This window comes from Malus sylvestris, chromosome 15, assembly GCF_916048215.2.
Source record: "Malus sylvestris chromosome 15, drMalSylv7.2, whole genome shotgun sequence".
In the NCBI taxonomy this organism is placed as follows: Eukaryota; Viridiplantae; Streptophyta; class Magnoliopsida; order Rosales; family Rosaceae; genus Malus; species Malus sylvestris.
Window position 1 is genome coordinate 8517078 of NC_062274.1, and position 15339 is coordinate 8532416.

The following is a 15339-nucleotide window of genomic DNA, read 5'->3' on the forward strand; positions in this document are numbered from 1 at the left end:
GCTGAGCTTGTTCGGTTTCACGGGAACTGCACTTTGGCAGTGAGAGAAGGAGCTGTTCAAGCGCTCATCCAAGTGGTGGGGAGCAGTGACAGCGAGGATCTAGCCGGAACTTCTCTCCAGGTTCTTGGCCTTCTTGCTAGGTTTGATGAAGGACTGAATGCTTTGAGCAAAACCGACCAGATTGTGAGCTCAATGGTAGAAGTGTTAAAAGGGAGGTGCATGCTGAGTAAGGAAGGTGCGGCTGAAATCCTGCTGCTCCTGTTTGATGAAAGTGAGGGCTGCGTGAGAGACGCTTTGAGGCTGCCGGACTTCTCAACTTTGGTAGCTGATATTTCGGTCAGAGGATCACCGAGAGCCCGAGAGAAGGCGGCATTGCTGATGAAGAAGATCATGGAGGATGACTTGGATTCTTATGTTGATGGAAACCCCATATTTTCTCAGTGGTAACTGGTTGTAGAGAGCGCAGGCCCGCAGGCTTAGATGTAGCCAAGTTAGCTACAAGTGTAATTGCCTCTTTGCCTCCAAGTTCAAATCCCTCCCTTCGCAGTTAGATTAATTGAAATATCGAATAAAATAAAACTAAATTGATAGGAGGGAGCTCTTATTAGTTTGAAGTTCTATGTTATTTGTGAAAACTTATAACTTGTTTTGTATAATTGTCAGTCATGACATGCCAACTTTATATGTGAAAGGCTTTTTAGGGTAAAAGTCGGACGCTTCCAGTCATTTAAAAAATATTTCCAAATAAACGTTTTTAGATAACTAAAAAGAGTTCATATAATATTGACAATTAAACAGTTTGTTGTATCAAAATGGGGCTCAGTTCATGTTTGTTTACCCACGCATGTTAGTGAACCTTATAACATGTTTGGCAGAGGGTACTAGTGGATGAATGATCTCTTGGAAAGTCTTTCGCGTGTTTGGGCGAGGGTGGTACTAGAAGTAGAATGAGTGACCTTTAAGATTTTCTTATGTGGTTATTTAACATTACAAATTTATATTTTAGTGATATTTCTCTCTATTTAAAAGTGAGAAATCTCATTAATTACAAGCTCAATACCAAATTATTAGAATTGTCTTATTGTGCGTCTAGCCAAATCTCCTACCTTTTGATGTAAGTATATCGTCGAAATAAAAAACCAACTACCATCCTACAATCATCTGGTGGAAGTAGATAATTTTCCTTTAATAAAATAATAAGGCCTAAAAAATATTGCACGGGGCCTATGGAAAATCCATGGACCTGTCATAATATCTTTTTTTCTTTTTTTCTTTTTTTTTTGCCAAAAAAAATATTTTGCGAGTCATATGTCCACGTTGGGCTCACCATGCCACGATTCTGCATTATTGTTGTTCACGTGAGCTCCACGTCACTCATTAATAGAGATTTTAATGAAAAATTTAATATAAATATGAAAATATCCCATAATCTTGATTTTGGTATGAGACTGAAATAAAAAAAAGTTGATGTATAAAAATTTGAAAACCAAAATACTGCCCGATAGTAAAGTAATAATTACTCTTGAAACTTTCCATCACGATTCAACTCATTCATGCTTGAAATTTGTACAACATTTTTATTTATTCCTTAAATCTATTGAGATCTATTGAGTTATCGGTCTAAATTCAATCTCAAGTACCAAAAAAATCATCTAATGCGTGTAGTTTTTCTTTTAGTTGTGCAAACATTGACTGGCCAGGTTGAATTTATTCATAAGACTTATTAAGGGAACTTTAACGAAAAACTTCTGGTACTATTCACTTTAACGAAAAATCATATTTTTATACTAAAAAATCAATCATGGTACTATTCACTTTACCTTTTATTTTGTCTTTATCTTTAAAACTCAAAGTTTTTAAGTTATTTTCATTAGTTTTTTTTTTATAAAGTGATTATCAACAGAAACACTTCAAAAGAAAGTGACGTGTCTTGAAGCATTCTTTCATCTTTTCATACCTGAAATTATTTTATTCATCCGAAGCCACAACCCACACTGAATATAGTATATACAACACATATTCTTCCGGTACATTTTAAAAGATTGAATAAAATACTTATTTGTATTTAATAAAAACATTATTTGACGGCCATTTATAAGTTACATAAAGACATGTATTTAATATAATTATTATTTAACCGTTGAATGATAATGCATTAATACATATAAGTATTACCCAAAATAAAACAAAATACATATGTTTATGGGACAAGGATTGTCTGCCCTCCCGTGCCCTCCTGTTTTTGTGGTCCATGTCAATATTTTATATTGTTTTTTTTATAGAGATAATAAGACAAAAATGAATATTAATATAAAATGTTGACGTGACTTAACCGTGACCGCACAAACAGGAGGGCACGGAAGTGGGAGCCCAGACAATCCTTGTCCATATTTATGCTGTGCATTTTTATCCAAAATGTTCGCCAAAGTAAAAAAATTATCTTAATATGGATATTTGTCGATATTCAAGCCCTCAAATTTATAATGCCTATGATTCCAATTTGAACCCCTCCCCTCCCATTCTATTCTCTCTTTTTTTTTTTTTTCCCTGGTTTTGGTAATTCCTATAACCTTTGGAATTCTAGAACTTAATATTGCTTGTCTTCTAGTCTTATTTTGTCCACATAAAGGATATACACTATATAATAAAGACAGGATATACGTGTGTTAGTGAGTTTTATGTCTATTATAGAGATGATACAAATGTGATATAAAAATTATGATAAGTGTAACATTACTCTTAACCAATGTTTAAATCTTTTTTTCACCTCTTTGTATGGTGTTCTCTAGTCTATGACTGGGAGCGAGCTAAACGGCCGAGGCATCTATGAAGATACAGTTAAAACGGTTGGAATGCCCGCCAAATGTCCAAAACTACATGTAGCAGTCGGACACCTAATACACAAAAAAGGGGACACATTGTTTAGCAACAACACAAATCAATCAAATAACACCAAAAATTGGACATCACAGTGACAGCTTTTTTCGTGAGAATCAAAACCCTAATCTCTACAATAAAAGCACTGCTTAGTTGCTCCTAAATCCACAAGTTCTCTACAAACTGCTTAAGCTTAAGCACTTTTGGAGTGCCTGTGTGCGACATTTTTTTGGGGTGTGATAAGGAAACAAAATGAGCAACATCACATACGCTCCTTTGCCTATTAACCTCATACCGGATGAGGCCAGTCCGGCATGGATGAACAAAGGTGACAACGCGTGGCAGCTGACAGCCGCAACTTTGGTCGGCCTCCAGAGTGTCCCGGGGCTCATAATCCTATACGGTGGTGCGGTGAAGAAGAAATGGGCTGTGAACTCGGCTTTCATGGCACTCTATGCATTTGCTTGTGTTCTTATTTGTTGGGTTGGTTGGGGATACCAAATGTCATTTGGGGATGTCCTAATCAAGGGTCTTCGGTTTTGGGGGAAACCTGACGTGGCACTTAACCAGGAGTATCTCTTGGAGCAGGCATTTATGGGGAAAATACCAAATGCCACAATGGTTTATTTCCAATTTGTGTTTGCAGCAATTACTTTGATTTTAATTGCTGGGGCGCTTTTGGGAAGGATGAACTTTTATGCTTGGATGTTGTTTGTGCCTTTATGGCTAACTTTTTCATACACCATTGGAGCTTTTAGTATTTGGAGCCCTAATGGGTTTCTTTCCAGGAGAGGACTCATTGATTATTCTGGTGGGTATGTGATCCATCTTTCTTCTGGTGTTGCTGGGTTCACAGCTGCCTATTGGGTAGGAAAACCCTTCTTTTCATTCTTCTTTTTGTTCTTGCTCTTTCCGGTGTCTTCATAAATAAGTCCCTCGGAAATCTCTTTCATAGTAGAAAACAATAAGCACCTTTTCGATGAAAAAAAAAAACTGGACTAAACTGTTATTGGACTCGAATATCATTGCATCGAACATTAATAGTTGTTAGGCAAGGTTCTTTTTTTCTTTTTGTAGTTTGATTCGTTAAGTGTTTCTCACTAATATTAACAGTTACACTACGCTGGGTATATTTTCAATTGCTAAACTTTTATGTGGAGCACATTTTGTAGCAAAATTACTTTCTCTTACCCCTTTGAAGTCTACTCTTTTCAAACACTTTCGCAATACATGTCTCAAAACCAGAAACTTCTTAAGAAATATGATTTGATTCGGGGTCTAATTCGCAATGCAGGTTGGTCCACGTTCGAAGAAAGACAGGGCAAGTTTTCCTCCCAACAACATTCTTCTTATGTTGACTGGTGCAGGACTTCTCTGGATGGGCTGGACAGGGTTTAATGGCGGAGACCCTTACGTGGTCAGTGTTGATGCCTCCTTGGCTGTGCTGAACACTCATGTCTGCACTGCTACCAGTTTGCTCACTTGGCTTTTGCTTGACATCACTTTCTTCCGTAAACCTTCGGTCATCGGGGCTGTTCAGGGAATGATCACTGGTTTAGTTTGCATCACCCCTGCTGCTGGTAAGTTCACAAAATCTACAGTTTTGCATATCCGTCACATAAATTCTCTATGCAGGACATCCTGTCTTTAAGAGGCACGACGCTGTGATAAAATCTCACTTCTACTCAATTTTCTTCAAAGTTCAGTTTTAGGTTTGAAGTATCAAATTTCGGTACCAGATACTAATAGCCATTATTGTTGCATTTTCAATCTCCTATATAGGTGTTGTGCAAGGCTGGGCAGCAATACTAATGGGGTTATTTTCTGGCTCAATCCCTTGGTTTACCATGATGGTTGTCCACAAGAGATCTTTGCTCCTTCAGAAAGTTGACGACACAATGGCCGTCTTCCACACTCATGCCATTGCCGGCGGCCTTGGTGGAATCCTCACCGGTCTCTTTGGCCACCCGCGGCTTAGCTTCTTGTTCTATAACACATACGGAAACTATGTTGGCCTATTCTATGGTTTCCAGATGGGAGGTCCCAACGTGCACACCGGCTTTCGTCAAGTGGGAATCCAACTGCTCGGGATCTTTTACATTGTGACACTAAATGTTGTGGTTACAAGCATTATATGTTTTCTGATTCGGTTCATCGTGCCGCTACGGATGTCGGCGGAGGATATGGAGATTGGTGATGAAGCAGCTCATGGGGAAGAAGCTTATGCTATCTGGGGACAAGGCGAAAAGCTTGACAATTCAAGGTTTGGAGGATATGATATTGAATCATCAGCTGCCAAAAGTAGAGCAGCTGCTGGACAAATTGAAATGGCTTAAAATTCATAGATTTTGATGCTACAAATTGCTCAACGGATTCTTCAAAGGATAACAGCTTTGTAATGTTGAATTCTATCTGTACTAGAGAGATTTTCAGATTCTGATTTCTTACGGAAAATTTCAATAAACTTAATAATATCACAAGTTTCGATATAATATCTAACGGCTAAAAAATCTCAAAGAATAGGGTACCTCGGAGCATACTGGAAAGCCGGAATATCGAATTGATAGCATCTGCTGGCCAACTGAAAAGGAAACACAGCTGACCATGTAGCAATTACATATCTTATTTTCCACCACTATACAAAACTATTTGCAATAACACCACTGTCAACAGCGGAGCTATCATAATCAGCTCTATTTTTTTTTTTTTTTTTTTTATAAATTTGATACATAAACTTGATAATAAAATTCATATATGTTAAAATACTTTTGAAGTTAAGTCGGAGATATCAATGATGGAATATTAACAAGGTATCTGATGATAAGCTAATCTCATGCGTACATTAATACACACACACACATATATATATATATATATATATATTATGTTTTATTATTGGTAAATAGATAATGTAGCAACACCAAATAAAGGGACAAAAGGGAGAGCTCCCATGCAAAGAGCCAAATTACAAAGCAGCAAGAAGAAACAAGCACCCAAAAAGCCTTAAAACCAACGGGTTGCAAAAGATGCAAAGGGAACAGACCAAGCAAGGAACAAAAGAAACTGCAAACCAAGTAGAAAAGACTTGGAAGGAATCAAAAGTAGACCTCTAAATTTGGATCCATAACCTCATGAAATTAAAAACCAAAAATAAAAAAGGTTACTATCAAAGCAATATGTAAATGATGAGCTGTAACCCCATCATATAGGTGTAGCCCTACTATTTTCTATGAACCAACAAAGAAGTGCGGAATGAGAATCAAACTCAGGACCCCTTGCAAAGAAGGCTTTGAAATCTTGTTGAGTATGGACTAGATTCAAAAGTTTAAATTATCAAAGAATGAGCCAACAATATGTATCAAGCTTACAATACCAAAACCATGTCTGAATCTGACACTACTGATAGAATTTAAAATCTTATCTCATCTTACACAATATTTTCGGAGCATCATATCAAGCCACAAAATCTCTTGTATGATTTCTTATCTAGAACTTGAAATTTATAAATTATTTTCTAAACCCCCTTTTTTTTTTTTAATTTCTGAAAAGACTAAAAATTTTATCTCATCGTATCCCCAATTTTGTGTGGCGCGTCATCTTATTTGATTTCTTACCTTCATTCATCTTATTCTCAGACAAACTCATTTCTGCACTTGAAAACCCATCACTTATATTTTTCCTCCTAACAAATGAGCCGAGCTGCTCATGACTGATGAGGGATTACTTCGCCCCACAAGGGGAGTTTTTCCCCAACAATTTTCTCAGGCATGATCAAGGCCACACCCCTTCGAGTTCGACCATATACAACATGATGTTGTCACTCATTGCAATTATTTATAAATAAATAAATAAAATAAAAAACAAAATCGAAAAACCCAAAAATAATCCAGTAATTTGAGGCCCAGCAGCACAGCAGAAGTAGCTAGGTAGGCCCTATATACAACAAAAAGCACATTGAAACTTGCTTGTATTTTATATATGCATATGATAGTGTTTGGACCCAAATTTACATCATCGGTCTGTATAATCAAGGCCGTTGAGTAAGCATAGTTCTCAACCGTCGGATGGAAAAGTGTGGATAATTTTTTGTTATTGTCAAAGGATAATATTATGATATCATAATAATTATCTTTTAATTTGAATTATCTTGGCATATTTTTAAACGTGATGAATAGGATGTAGATTATATCCCCAAGCAAGCGGTACAATTCAATTTGAGTTGGGATGTGTGTGGACGTGTGGATTGGATATGCTGCAAGTTGATATTAAAGAAAGGGGATCAAGATGCGTGCATGGATGGGGGTGATGAGATAAGAAGCCTAGGTAGGCTTTGCCTTTAGTCATGATGTGATAATTCCATTAAAGGTGATGAGATAGGAGGCTTAGGTAGGCTATGTCTTTGGTCATGATGTGATAATCTTGGATATGTTTTTATTTATTTATTGAAAATTACGGATAGCCATCTGGAAGATAGGCTTTAGCCTATGTCAGTTTTTCATTCCACCAGTTAGAGTTGCAATTGGACTCTACTATCTGGCCGTGCCAAGTAGAAGACAGAATGATATAAATACAAGATGCTCTGCGACGGAGAGAGCACCTCCAATTCAACACACAAACTGCCCTGCACAAACCCTCACTCTACGCGAAACCTCTCAACAACCTTGAGATTTTTATTTTCCTTTTTCGCCAACACATCTTCAGTTTGGATAAACAGCACTGTTGCCGTAGAATCAGCCGACAACAGAACCGACTGGTTATCTATCCAAGTCTCGGTCGAGAAGAATTTTCGAATCCTTATTGGCAGAGGTCATCTCATTAGCCTTTTTGGCGAAGTGAGGTGTTACAAGTTACTACATTCGGCGCATTGAAAGCCGGATTTGATATTGAATTTCGCAGAACTAGCAGCCTTGTCTTCAGGCTCTAGAACCCTAAGGCCGAGATGTGTTCCTTCCTCGGCCGCAGTCGCGAGATTCAGAAGTTAGCAGCGCACCCAACCTAACATCAACATATTTTACTTCTCGGCCAAGCTCGGTCGATGAGTTGGTATGCCCGCATACAACCGAATGACGTAGTTAGCTCATTAGTTACTCGATCTGCATGCCACGTAGGCTTAGTAGTTTTTAGGGTCAACAGATAGTCACAATACTCACAGGCACAGCCTAGCATTTAGCAGATGAATTTTGAAGTTTTGAACCCTAATTATTTATAAAATAATTAACAAGGCCTTGGAATCTGCAGGGTGGAGAACATGTGGAATGTGTTAATAATATAAAATTTCAGAAAATTCTCCACAATCCGAAAATATTATTTGTTAAGCATCATTAGTTTTAGGGTTCATTTGGATGTGCTTTTAAAATAACAGAAATCACTTTTGGTGAAAATGTTTTTAACACCAATTCTTAGTAATAATCCAAATGAATCATAGAAAAGCATTTTAAGTGCTTCCTGTAAGAATCACATATTTGATGCTTCTTCCAAAAAGCCAAAAAGCACTTAAAGGGCTTTTGGAACTTAAAATCAATTTACCCAAAAGCGCTTTCAGACATTTTAAAAGCACATCCAAACAAGCCCTTAGTCTAATCTCCATTTTGAGCCATTCTTGGGCATTGATTTGGTATTTTGGTTACAATATTGAAGTGTTTACACTTTGATGCCAAACTATAAACAATCAAATTATATTTTCAGTTTGGGGAAGTCTCAAAGGAATCAGAAAAGGGAAGTCATATTCACACATTTTTAGCCTCTTATTCATCATTGTTTAATCATAACTGTTGATTTCATTTGATTTATTCAATTTGGTGGCGATGAATACAAAGGATTGTGTAAGAAGCTAAATGGGTGTGTGGAAATCATAAGCTAAAAAGTGTATGTAAAAGGAGTAGGATTCTCTCTCCTTTTATTTCCATCTATTTCCCTCCCCTCCCCTCACACTCTCATTTTTGTCTTTTTCTTTCTATAAAAAATTCAAAATAAGATGTTGACATGGCCTAATAGTAATGGTTTAAATAGGAAGGGAGGGAAGGGGAGAGAGATTAGGAGGGTAGAGAATCATCTTCCGTGTAAAAATTGCTTCCTATTAGGAAATCAATAATTACTTGTAATATGGTCCAATAGTATTCGTTTTCATGTATAATTGAGAGGTCTTATGTTCGATTTCCATGAATAGCGAGTTAAATACCTAATTATAATGTCTAACTCATGGGGACAAGGATTGTCTGCCCTCCCACTTCCGGTGCCCTCCGTGCCCTCCTGTTTGTGTGGTCACGGTTAAGCTACGTCAACATTTTATATTACTATTCATTTTTGTCTTATTATCTCTATAAAAAACAATATAAAATGTTGACGTGACTTAACCGTGACCACACAAAACAAGAGGACACAGGAAAACACCGGAAGTGGGAGGGTAGACAATCCGTGTCCAACTCATGGTGTTAACAAATTGTAATCAATCACGTCTGATTAGGAACATCATATGTGATTTATAGGTTAAGTAAGGCTAAAAATCATAAGTGCGAGATCTGTCTGAGTCCTATCCCATGATTATTCCAAATGCAAAGAAGATTGCGACTCTCACTTTTGTATGTAAACCAAAGTTTTTCTTGCACAAATAGATAACTATGATTCTGATTTCAATAAGTGATAGTTGACAACTTAAAAGGGAAAACTAAATGTCACATAAAACAAAAGCACTAAAACTAAATGACTTTCTTTTGTCCTAAATTCCTCATAGAGACATGTAATTTAGCTGTATGATGAAGACATTTACCGTCTTTCTTTTTCTTTGTTTAAGCAAATATGTCTTTCAAAAATAGGATTAACTCAAGCGGAGAGGGAGAATACGTACTACTAGTAACTGAGTTAGGGTTTACGGTCAACTGAAAGTTCGACTTCAATTCATTTCAATGTAACCACAACAAAGTTGGAGCTTAGCAAATCAAAAGGAAAAATATCACTAAATGTAAGAATTAGTAGTTAATGTTTAATAACTTTTGTATTGCATTTTAGAACAAGTAGCATGGAGGAGTGCCAATTTAGACGAGTATCTTCACAAATATAAGAGAGTTGGCCTCACCTATATTTCGACAGATGGAATGCCACTTTTGCTTGTGGTGAACATGTATGCCATCTGAGGAACAAACTCAAGGATACTAGGTGAATTTACACACCAAAAAAGGCAGAAAAGATGAAGAATCTTAATGTACCACTTTATTGTCCCAATGAGTTGCATATCTTGCATTGTTTCTCGGCGAGAGATATTAATAAAAGGAAATGGAAGACAGAGATTTGAATTGAGATGTCTACACATGCAATAATGTTGGAATCCAAGTACGGACTAATAATATTTCTGTCCATTTATAAGCAAAATGTATCATGTTCAACTCAATAACTCAATCTAAGACATGAAACATCTTCAATCTCCATTGAGGTATATGGAGTTTAATATTTTGAAAAAGAAGGTATTTACCGATTTAGGATTTAGCATCTCACCAGTATCCTTCATCCTCAATCCACTTTGATTCGGATTCAAAACTATTTTAATTCCATTATGTGTAGATTAAATATTTTCAATCTTACGATTAGAAATAAAAGAAAAAATGTAACGGGATAAAAAAGAGTGAAATTCAATTTTTTTATCTTTCTAACAGGATATTTGCAAAATTCACAAAAAAAGAAAGAAGGAAAACTGTGGTAAATTATAAACAAGTGGTGGGACATGGGAAGGGCATTTTGGTCTGGGCATTTGGTAAAAACCTGTAAGAAAATGAGTAGTTTTCAGACCCTGTAAATTTCACCGTCTGTGTTTGTAGGTGGTTTTTGAGGTATGATTGATTCGTATGAACAAACAAAAAAAAAAAAAAAAAAGGAAAAGGAGTGAGAACAGAGGCTGAGACTGAGAGAGAAAGTTGTGGGAAGCAAAGAAAAGCAAAACACAGAGAAGTAAGAAGAAAGAGAAAAAGCCCTTATTCTTTTGGGAACCAGGTTGGTACAAAATTAAAAAGCTCAAACCCCACTTTTCTTTCTCACTTGCAATATTTATTATTCAATATAATATATATATCGCAGATCTTTTTCAGCACCTGCAATTTCATTACCTCGTTCAACTAGTGAAACATTTCAAACCTCTATTTTTATTTAATGGGTATCTTTCAAAATGTCATTTTTTTTAAATTTATTTGAAAAAGAATGGAACTTTCTTTCTTATTTCAGAAAGAAAATCCATTTGTGGTTTTGTATTCTTGGGTTGCTGTAGCTGGAAGTGCTTTACTTTGCCTGCTGCCCACTAGCATTAGATTCTTTGCTTTCAATCTCTGTGAGCAATGAGCGTTGCACACTCCAAAAGACTTTGATAGTTCATTTTTCTGCATTTATGTGCTCATAAATCCTCCTAGCTTTTCCTGTCCCTTCTTCTTTTCTGGGTGCCTTTCGCTTTTTGATATTGTTGATTAGAACCATTGTTTAACTTGTCTGAGGACTTATGCAGATTCATGGGTTTTATTACATGTGCACCCCCTTGCATTGGTATAAATAGATAAAGCCAATATTGAGTTTCTCAATTGTAGGAAGACTCTTCGGTGTGCATTTCGTGCAGAGAGAATGAGCTACAATAGCTCCAACGCCGCTTCTGGTTAGTCATTTTTGTCTGCTGGTGTCTATTTCGTTTGTATACGGAGTAAAGTAGCTTGTTACAACTAGTTATCTTGGCTCTTGCCGATATTCTGATTATATTAGGCCTGCTGGTTTTATGTTGTGACAATTTGCTGCTGCAATATGTCAGGTAGTAGAACTGGTAGCAGGGCGTTTGAGTTTGGAAGGACCCATGTAGTGAGGCCTAAAGGGAGACACCAAGCAACTATAGTTTGGCTACATGGCCTTGGTGATAAGGGCTCAAGGTACTAAGGCTATTCTTTTGCAGATTATCATATGTTCTTTTGTGATTTGAAAACACTCTTTGCATTTTGTTACAATTTGTCAACGCTTTAGGTGAAATTTAGTCCATGTAAACCGATCCATCAGTGGAACCTAATTTCTCATGCATGATCAAATTATAGCTTATCATGGATTGCGGACGTGCATGGATCAATAGTTATGATGTTAAGAATGCAGAGTTTTATAATTGTCATCTATGTGAGCCTGATATTCCTTCTTTATATGAAACTCTTGGTGTGAATGTGATTCCTTTTCCATTTAAATGAGCATATTCTTGTAAGAGGATGGTGGACTTGTGTGTTCCACATAAAAGACAAAGGAGAGAAAGCCAGAGTATGTCAATGTCTTTGTCCTGATCTGCACAAGCCTGTTATTTAACTAATTCCTTGAACTCTGTTGCAATTAGAAGATTCTATTTCTAATTGATACCTGATACAATGTGATTAGTTGTCTTTTTCTTCCTTTTTGTTTCATTCCAAGTCTCGATGGAGAAGTCTTGAATCAAGTATTTGAATATTCCAATGCCAAGAATAGGGGACCACTTTTCACTAGCTTAGTTGCCCTTTAAGCAGATAATCAAGTTGAAATATACTAATTAACAATTTACATAGTACTAATTCAGGACTAATTAATCTCAAATATTCGTTTTAACGAAGGATGATTGGACCATTTTGAGCTAGGACATTTGAAAGCATCAGAATTCTACAATTATTGATTAGTTTTATGCTTATGTTGATTATATGTGCTCCCAAAATTATATTTTATATGATTTTAAGAAGTGTTTCGTAAATTGTATTGTGTTGATTTTCAAGCTTGAAGTGTGCCACCAACCTTCGTAGCTTTTGGACTCAAAATATTATGTTATTCTAGCTCGGATTTTGCTCATTTGACGAGTTTGGTTAGTGAGTACTGAGTAGTGACTAAGTTGGATTTTCCCACTTTGTGCTTTGTTTTGCAGTTGGTCCCAGCTCTTGGAAAGCCTTCCTCTTCCTAACGTAAGGATAGTAACTTTTAAGTTTCGTTGTACCATTATGCAACATTCATCACCAGCAGCCCTAAACCTTCTATTATTACAGAATATGCTGCCAAGTTTGGTTATTACAATTTATTATCAGTATTTGTTGAACTTATTGTACAGATCAAGTGGATTTGCCCTACTGCTCCTTCTCGACCTGTAGCTCTATTTGGCGGATTCCCTTGCACTGCTTGTAAGATTGATTGTTTTAGTTTCCGTATTTATCAAGTTCAGGTTGGCTTTGAGCTTTATCACATGGACATTAAAAGGTCGTACCCAGTGCACAAGGCTCCCGCTTTACGCAGGGTCTGGGAGAGGTGAATGTCGGCTAGCCTTACCCCCATTTTATGGAGAGGCTGCTCCCAAGATCACATGGACATTGATTGCCTAAAATATATGTAACGCATAGTCTAAAGTGTTCGAGTGATTTATTACAGGGTTTGACATGGGAGAAATTTCAGAAGATGCTCCTGATGATATGGAGGGGTTAGATGCCTCAGCAGCGCATGTCGCAAATCTTTTGTCAACAGAGCCTGCTGATAGTAAGTTCTCTTGAAAGCTCCAACTCTAGTATTTAGTTATAGTTGTTAGAAACATGTACAGTTAAAGGATTTAACATAAGATGTTTGGGCCGCTGATAAATCTTGGTAGACTTAAAAGAACAAAATGTAAAGAGTTCGGGGAATTGGGAAAATAGTCAAATTTCTCTGCAAATTCCATCCTCCACTGTTCTATAGTGAACTTATTTGCCTTCTTGTTCATACAGCTCTCATGAGTCATGAGTTACCTGAGAAAAAGTATATATGATCAGTTCTCCTATTATCTCCTGCATTTTCTTCATCCAGTTTATTTAATTTTGTTTGTGCCATGGAACAAGTTCATTGCATAATTGATTTTTACCAATTGAATTGCATACTCTCACTTGATCTTCACCTTTGCTGTTGAAATATCTCTAACCTTATTTTTCAAGAAGGTTCTCGTGATTAGCAAATTTACTCAGTCGATGATATGGTAACTTTCAACAAAGAACTATTAGCGGAGGAAGTTGGTTGTTTAGCTATTACAACAAAAATCTACGGGGAGAATAACTAATGATGTTTTGTTAAGTTGGGAGTAGGATATTCTTATAAAATGATTGACTGTAAAATGATGTGTTCTTGAGGTATTTTTTTTTTCTGATTGGAATTATGAATTCTTTGTATGACTCATGTTATTTTTTACTATCATGAACAGTAAAACTTGGTGTGGGTGGCTTCAGTATGGGTGCTGCAACTGCCCTCTACTCAGCCACGTGCCGTGTTTTAGGGCAATATGGGAATGGAAACCCGTACCCAGTAAACCTAAGTGCAATTGTTGGTTTAAGTGGCTGGCTTCCGTGTTCAAGGTTCGGCTTCTTTCATATGCGCACTGACTTAAAATTGCTCATGTACAACACATCAGCACAACCTATACATTCTATTATAAGCAGTCGGTTCATCCGTCTTTCTTTTTGTGTGGCAGAACTTTGAGGAACCGGATGGAAAGGTCACACGAGGCTGCAAGGCATGCAGCATTCTTGCCCATTTTGCTATGTCATGGCTTAGGTAAACATATTCTTCTCATATATGGTAGTATAGCTTAAGTTATTTGGTAGAATCTCTTCCCCTACCTCCCCTTCCATAAGTAATATTGAAGAATTGCAAGTTTCCAGTTGCCTGCTCGTCTTAACTGGTTATAATTGCAACTTCTAAGGATGCCTTAATTCTTCATTGCAGGTGATGATGTGGTCGCATATGAACATGGAGAGAAATCTGCGCAGACCTTGAATTCAGCAGGATTTAGAAATCTCATGTTTAGAAAATACAACGGGTATGTCATTCGTCCCTAAGGACTTGTCTTGTTCTTTCCAGTATCAATTTCTTGAATGCTTACCTAGTTTGGCAGTGCAGGCTGGGTCACTACACAATCCCTGAAGAGACCGATGACGTTTGTACTTGGCTAACTGCAAGTCTGGGGCTTGAGGGATCCCGATCTTACTAGCGGAAGATATCTGGGAATGGTGAGTTAGCGCGGGGAATACAAACGAGGAGATTATAAATAAATAAAAAAAGAGGATTAGAAAGGGCATACTACATTAGATGGTGGTATGGGCATATATACATGGTAGTGGCATTTCTTATAGCTACTAGTGCCTTATGATCTCCATTTCACTCTCCGTGTTACCCTCTTTTCCTTGCAATAACTTTCTAACCGAGGCTCGCTCTTGTACTCGAGTCCTGGTTGCCCGGTTGCTACGAGGTTTGCATCCGTGTTCTTCGGTTAGGGTAGGGGATGGGAGCTGGATGGAGTCTCTTCGTCCCCGTCCACAAAATTTTGTTGTTTTGATAATAAAAGTGATTCTGAATGTATCAGTATTTTGGAAATTTTATTAATGCATGTAAAATGGTAGAGAATGATGCTTCTTAATGTATATTTTAGTGTTTAATATATACTTCATACTTCATAGCCTGATTTAGCCGTTGGATTTCCGCTGTGATTTA

At 36.9% G+C, this 15339-nt stretch overlaps 3 protein-coding genes across 4 annotated transcripts in view; 2 read left to right on the plus strand and 1 right to left on the minus strand.

Annotated features, from left to right (window-relative positions):
• The window catches only part of LOC126603268 (UPF0481 protein At3g47200-like), a 92411-nt gene that overhangs the window by 33616 nt on the left and 43456 nt on the right, over positions 1-15339 (minus strand). The gene's annotated exons all lie outside the window — the stretch shown is intronic.
• Positions 3130-5369, plus strand: LOC126603269 (ammonium transporter 2 member 5-like). Its single transcript, XM_050270065.1, has 3 exons — positions 3130-3744; positions 4172-4457; positions 4660-5369. Exons 1-3 carry the CDS (start codon positions 3130-3132, stop codon positions 5211-5213), a joined length of 1455 nt encoding a protein of 484 aa, XP_050126022.1. The 3' UTR covers positions 5214-5369.
• LOC126603277 (uncharacterized) lies at positions 10692-15304 on the plus strand. 2 transcript variants are annotated; one of them, XM_050270084.1, is made up of 10 exons: positions 10692-10857; positions 11360-11503; positions 11654-11768; positions 12764-12800; positions 12944-13013; positions 13258-13362; positions 14054-14204; positions 14321-14403; positions 14575-14668; positions 14749-15304. In XM_050270084.1, the coding sequence occupies exons 2-10, from the start codon at positions 11473-11475 to the stop codon at positions 14837-14839; spliced, it is 777 nt and encodes a 258-aa protein (XP_050126041.1). In that variant the 5' UTR covers positions 10692-10857; positions 11360-11472; the 3' UTR covers positions 14840-15304. The 2 variants fall into 2 exon arrangements, with proteins under 2 accessions (XP_050126041.1, XP_050126042.1); XM_050270085.1 differs by having other exon boundaries at positions 11439-11503.

Coding starts and splice junctions, on each gene's coding strand:
- LOC126603269 (XM_050270065.1), top strand. CDS start 3,130: ATGAGCAACATCACATACGCTCCTTTGCCTATTAACCTCATACCGGAT. Junction 3,745..4,171: donor GGTTCACAGCTGCCTATTGG/GTAGGAAAACCC, acceptor TTCGCAATGCAG/GTTGGTCCACGTTCGAAGAA. Junction 4,458..4,659: donor TTGCATCACCCCTGCTGCTG/GTAAGTTCACAA, acceptor TCTCCTATATAG/GTGTTGTGCAAGGCTGGGCA.
- LOC126603277 (XM_050270084.1), top strand. CDS start 11,473: ATGAGCTACAATAGCTCCAACGCCGCTTCTG. Junction 13,363..14,053: donor GTCAACAGAGCCTGCTGATA/GTAAGTTCTCTT, acceptor TATCATGAACAG/TAAAACTTGGTGTGGGTGGC. Junction 14,669..14,748: donor ATGTTTAGAAAATACAACGG/GTATGTCATTCG, acceptor TTGGCAGTGCAG/GCTGGGTCACTACACAATCC.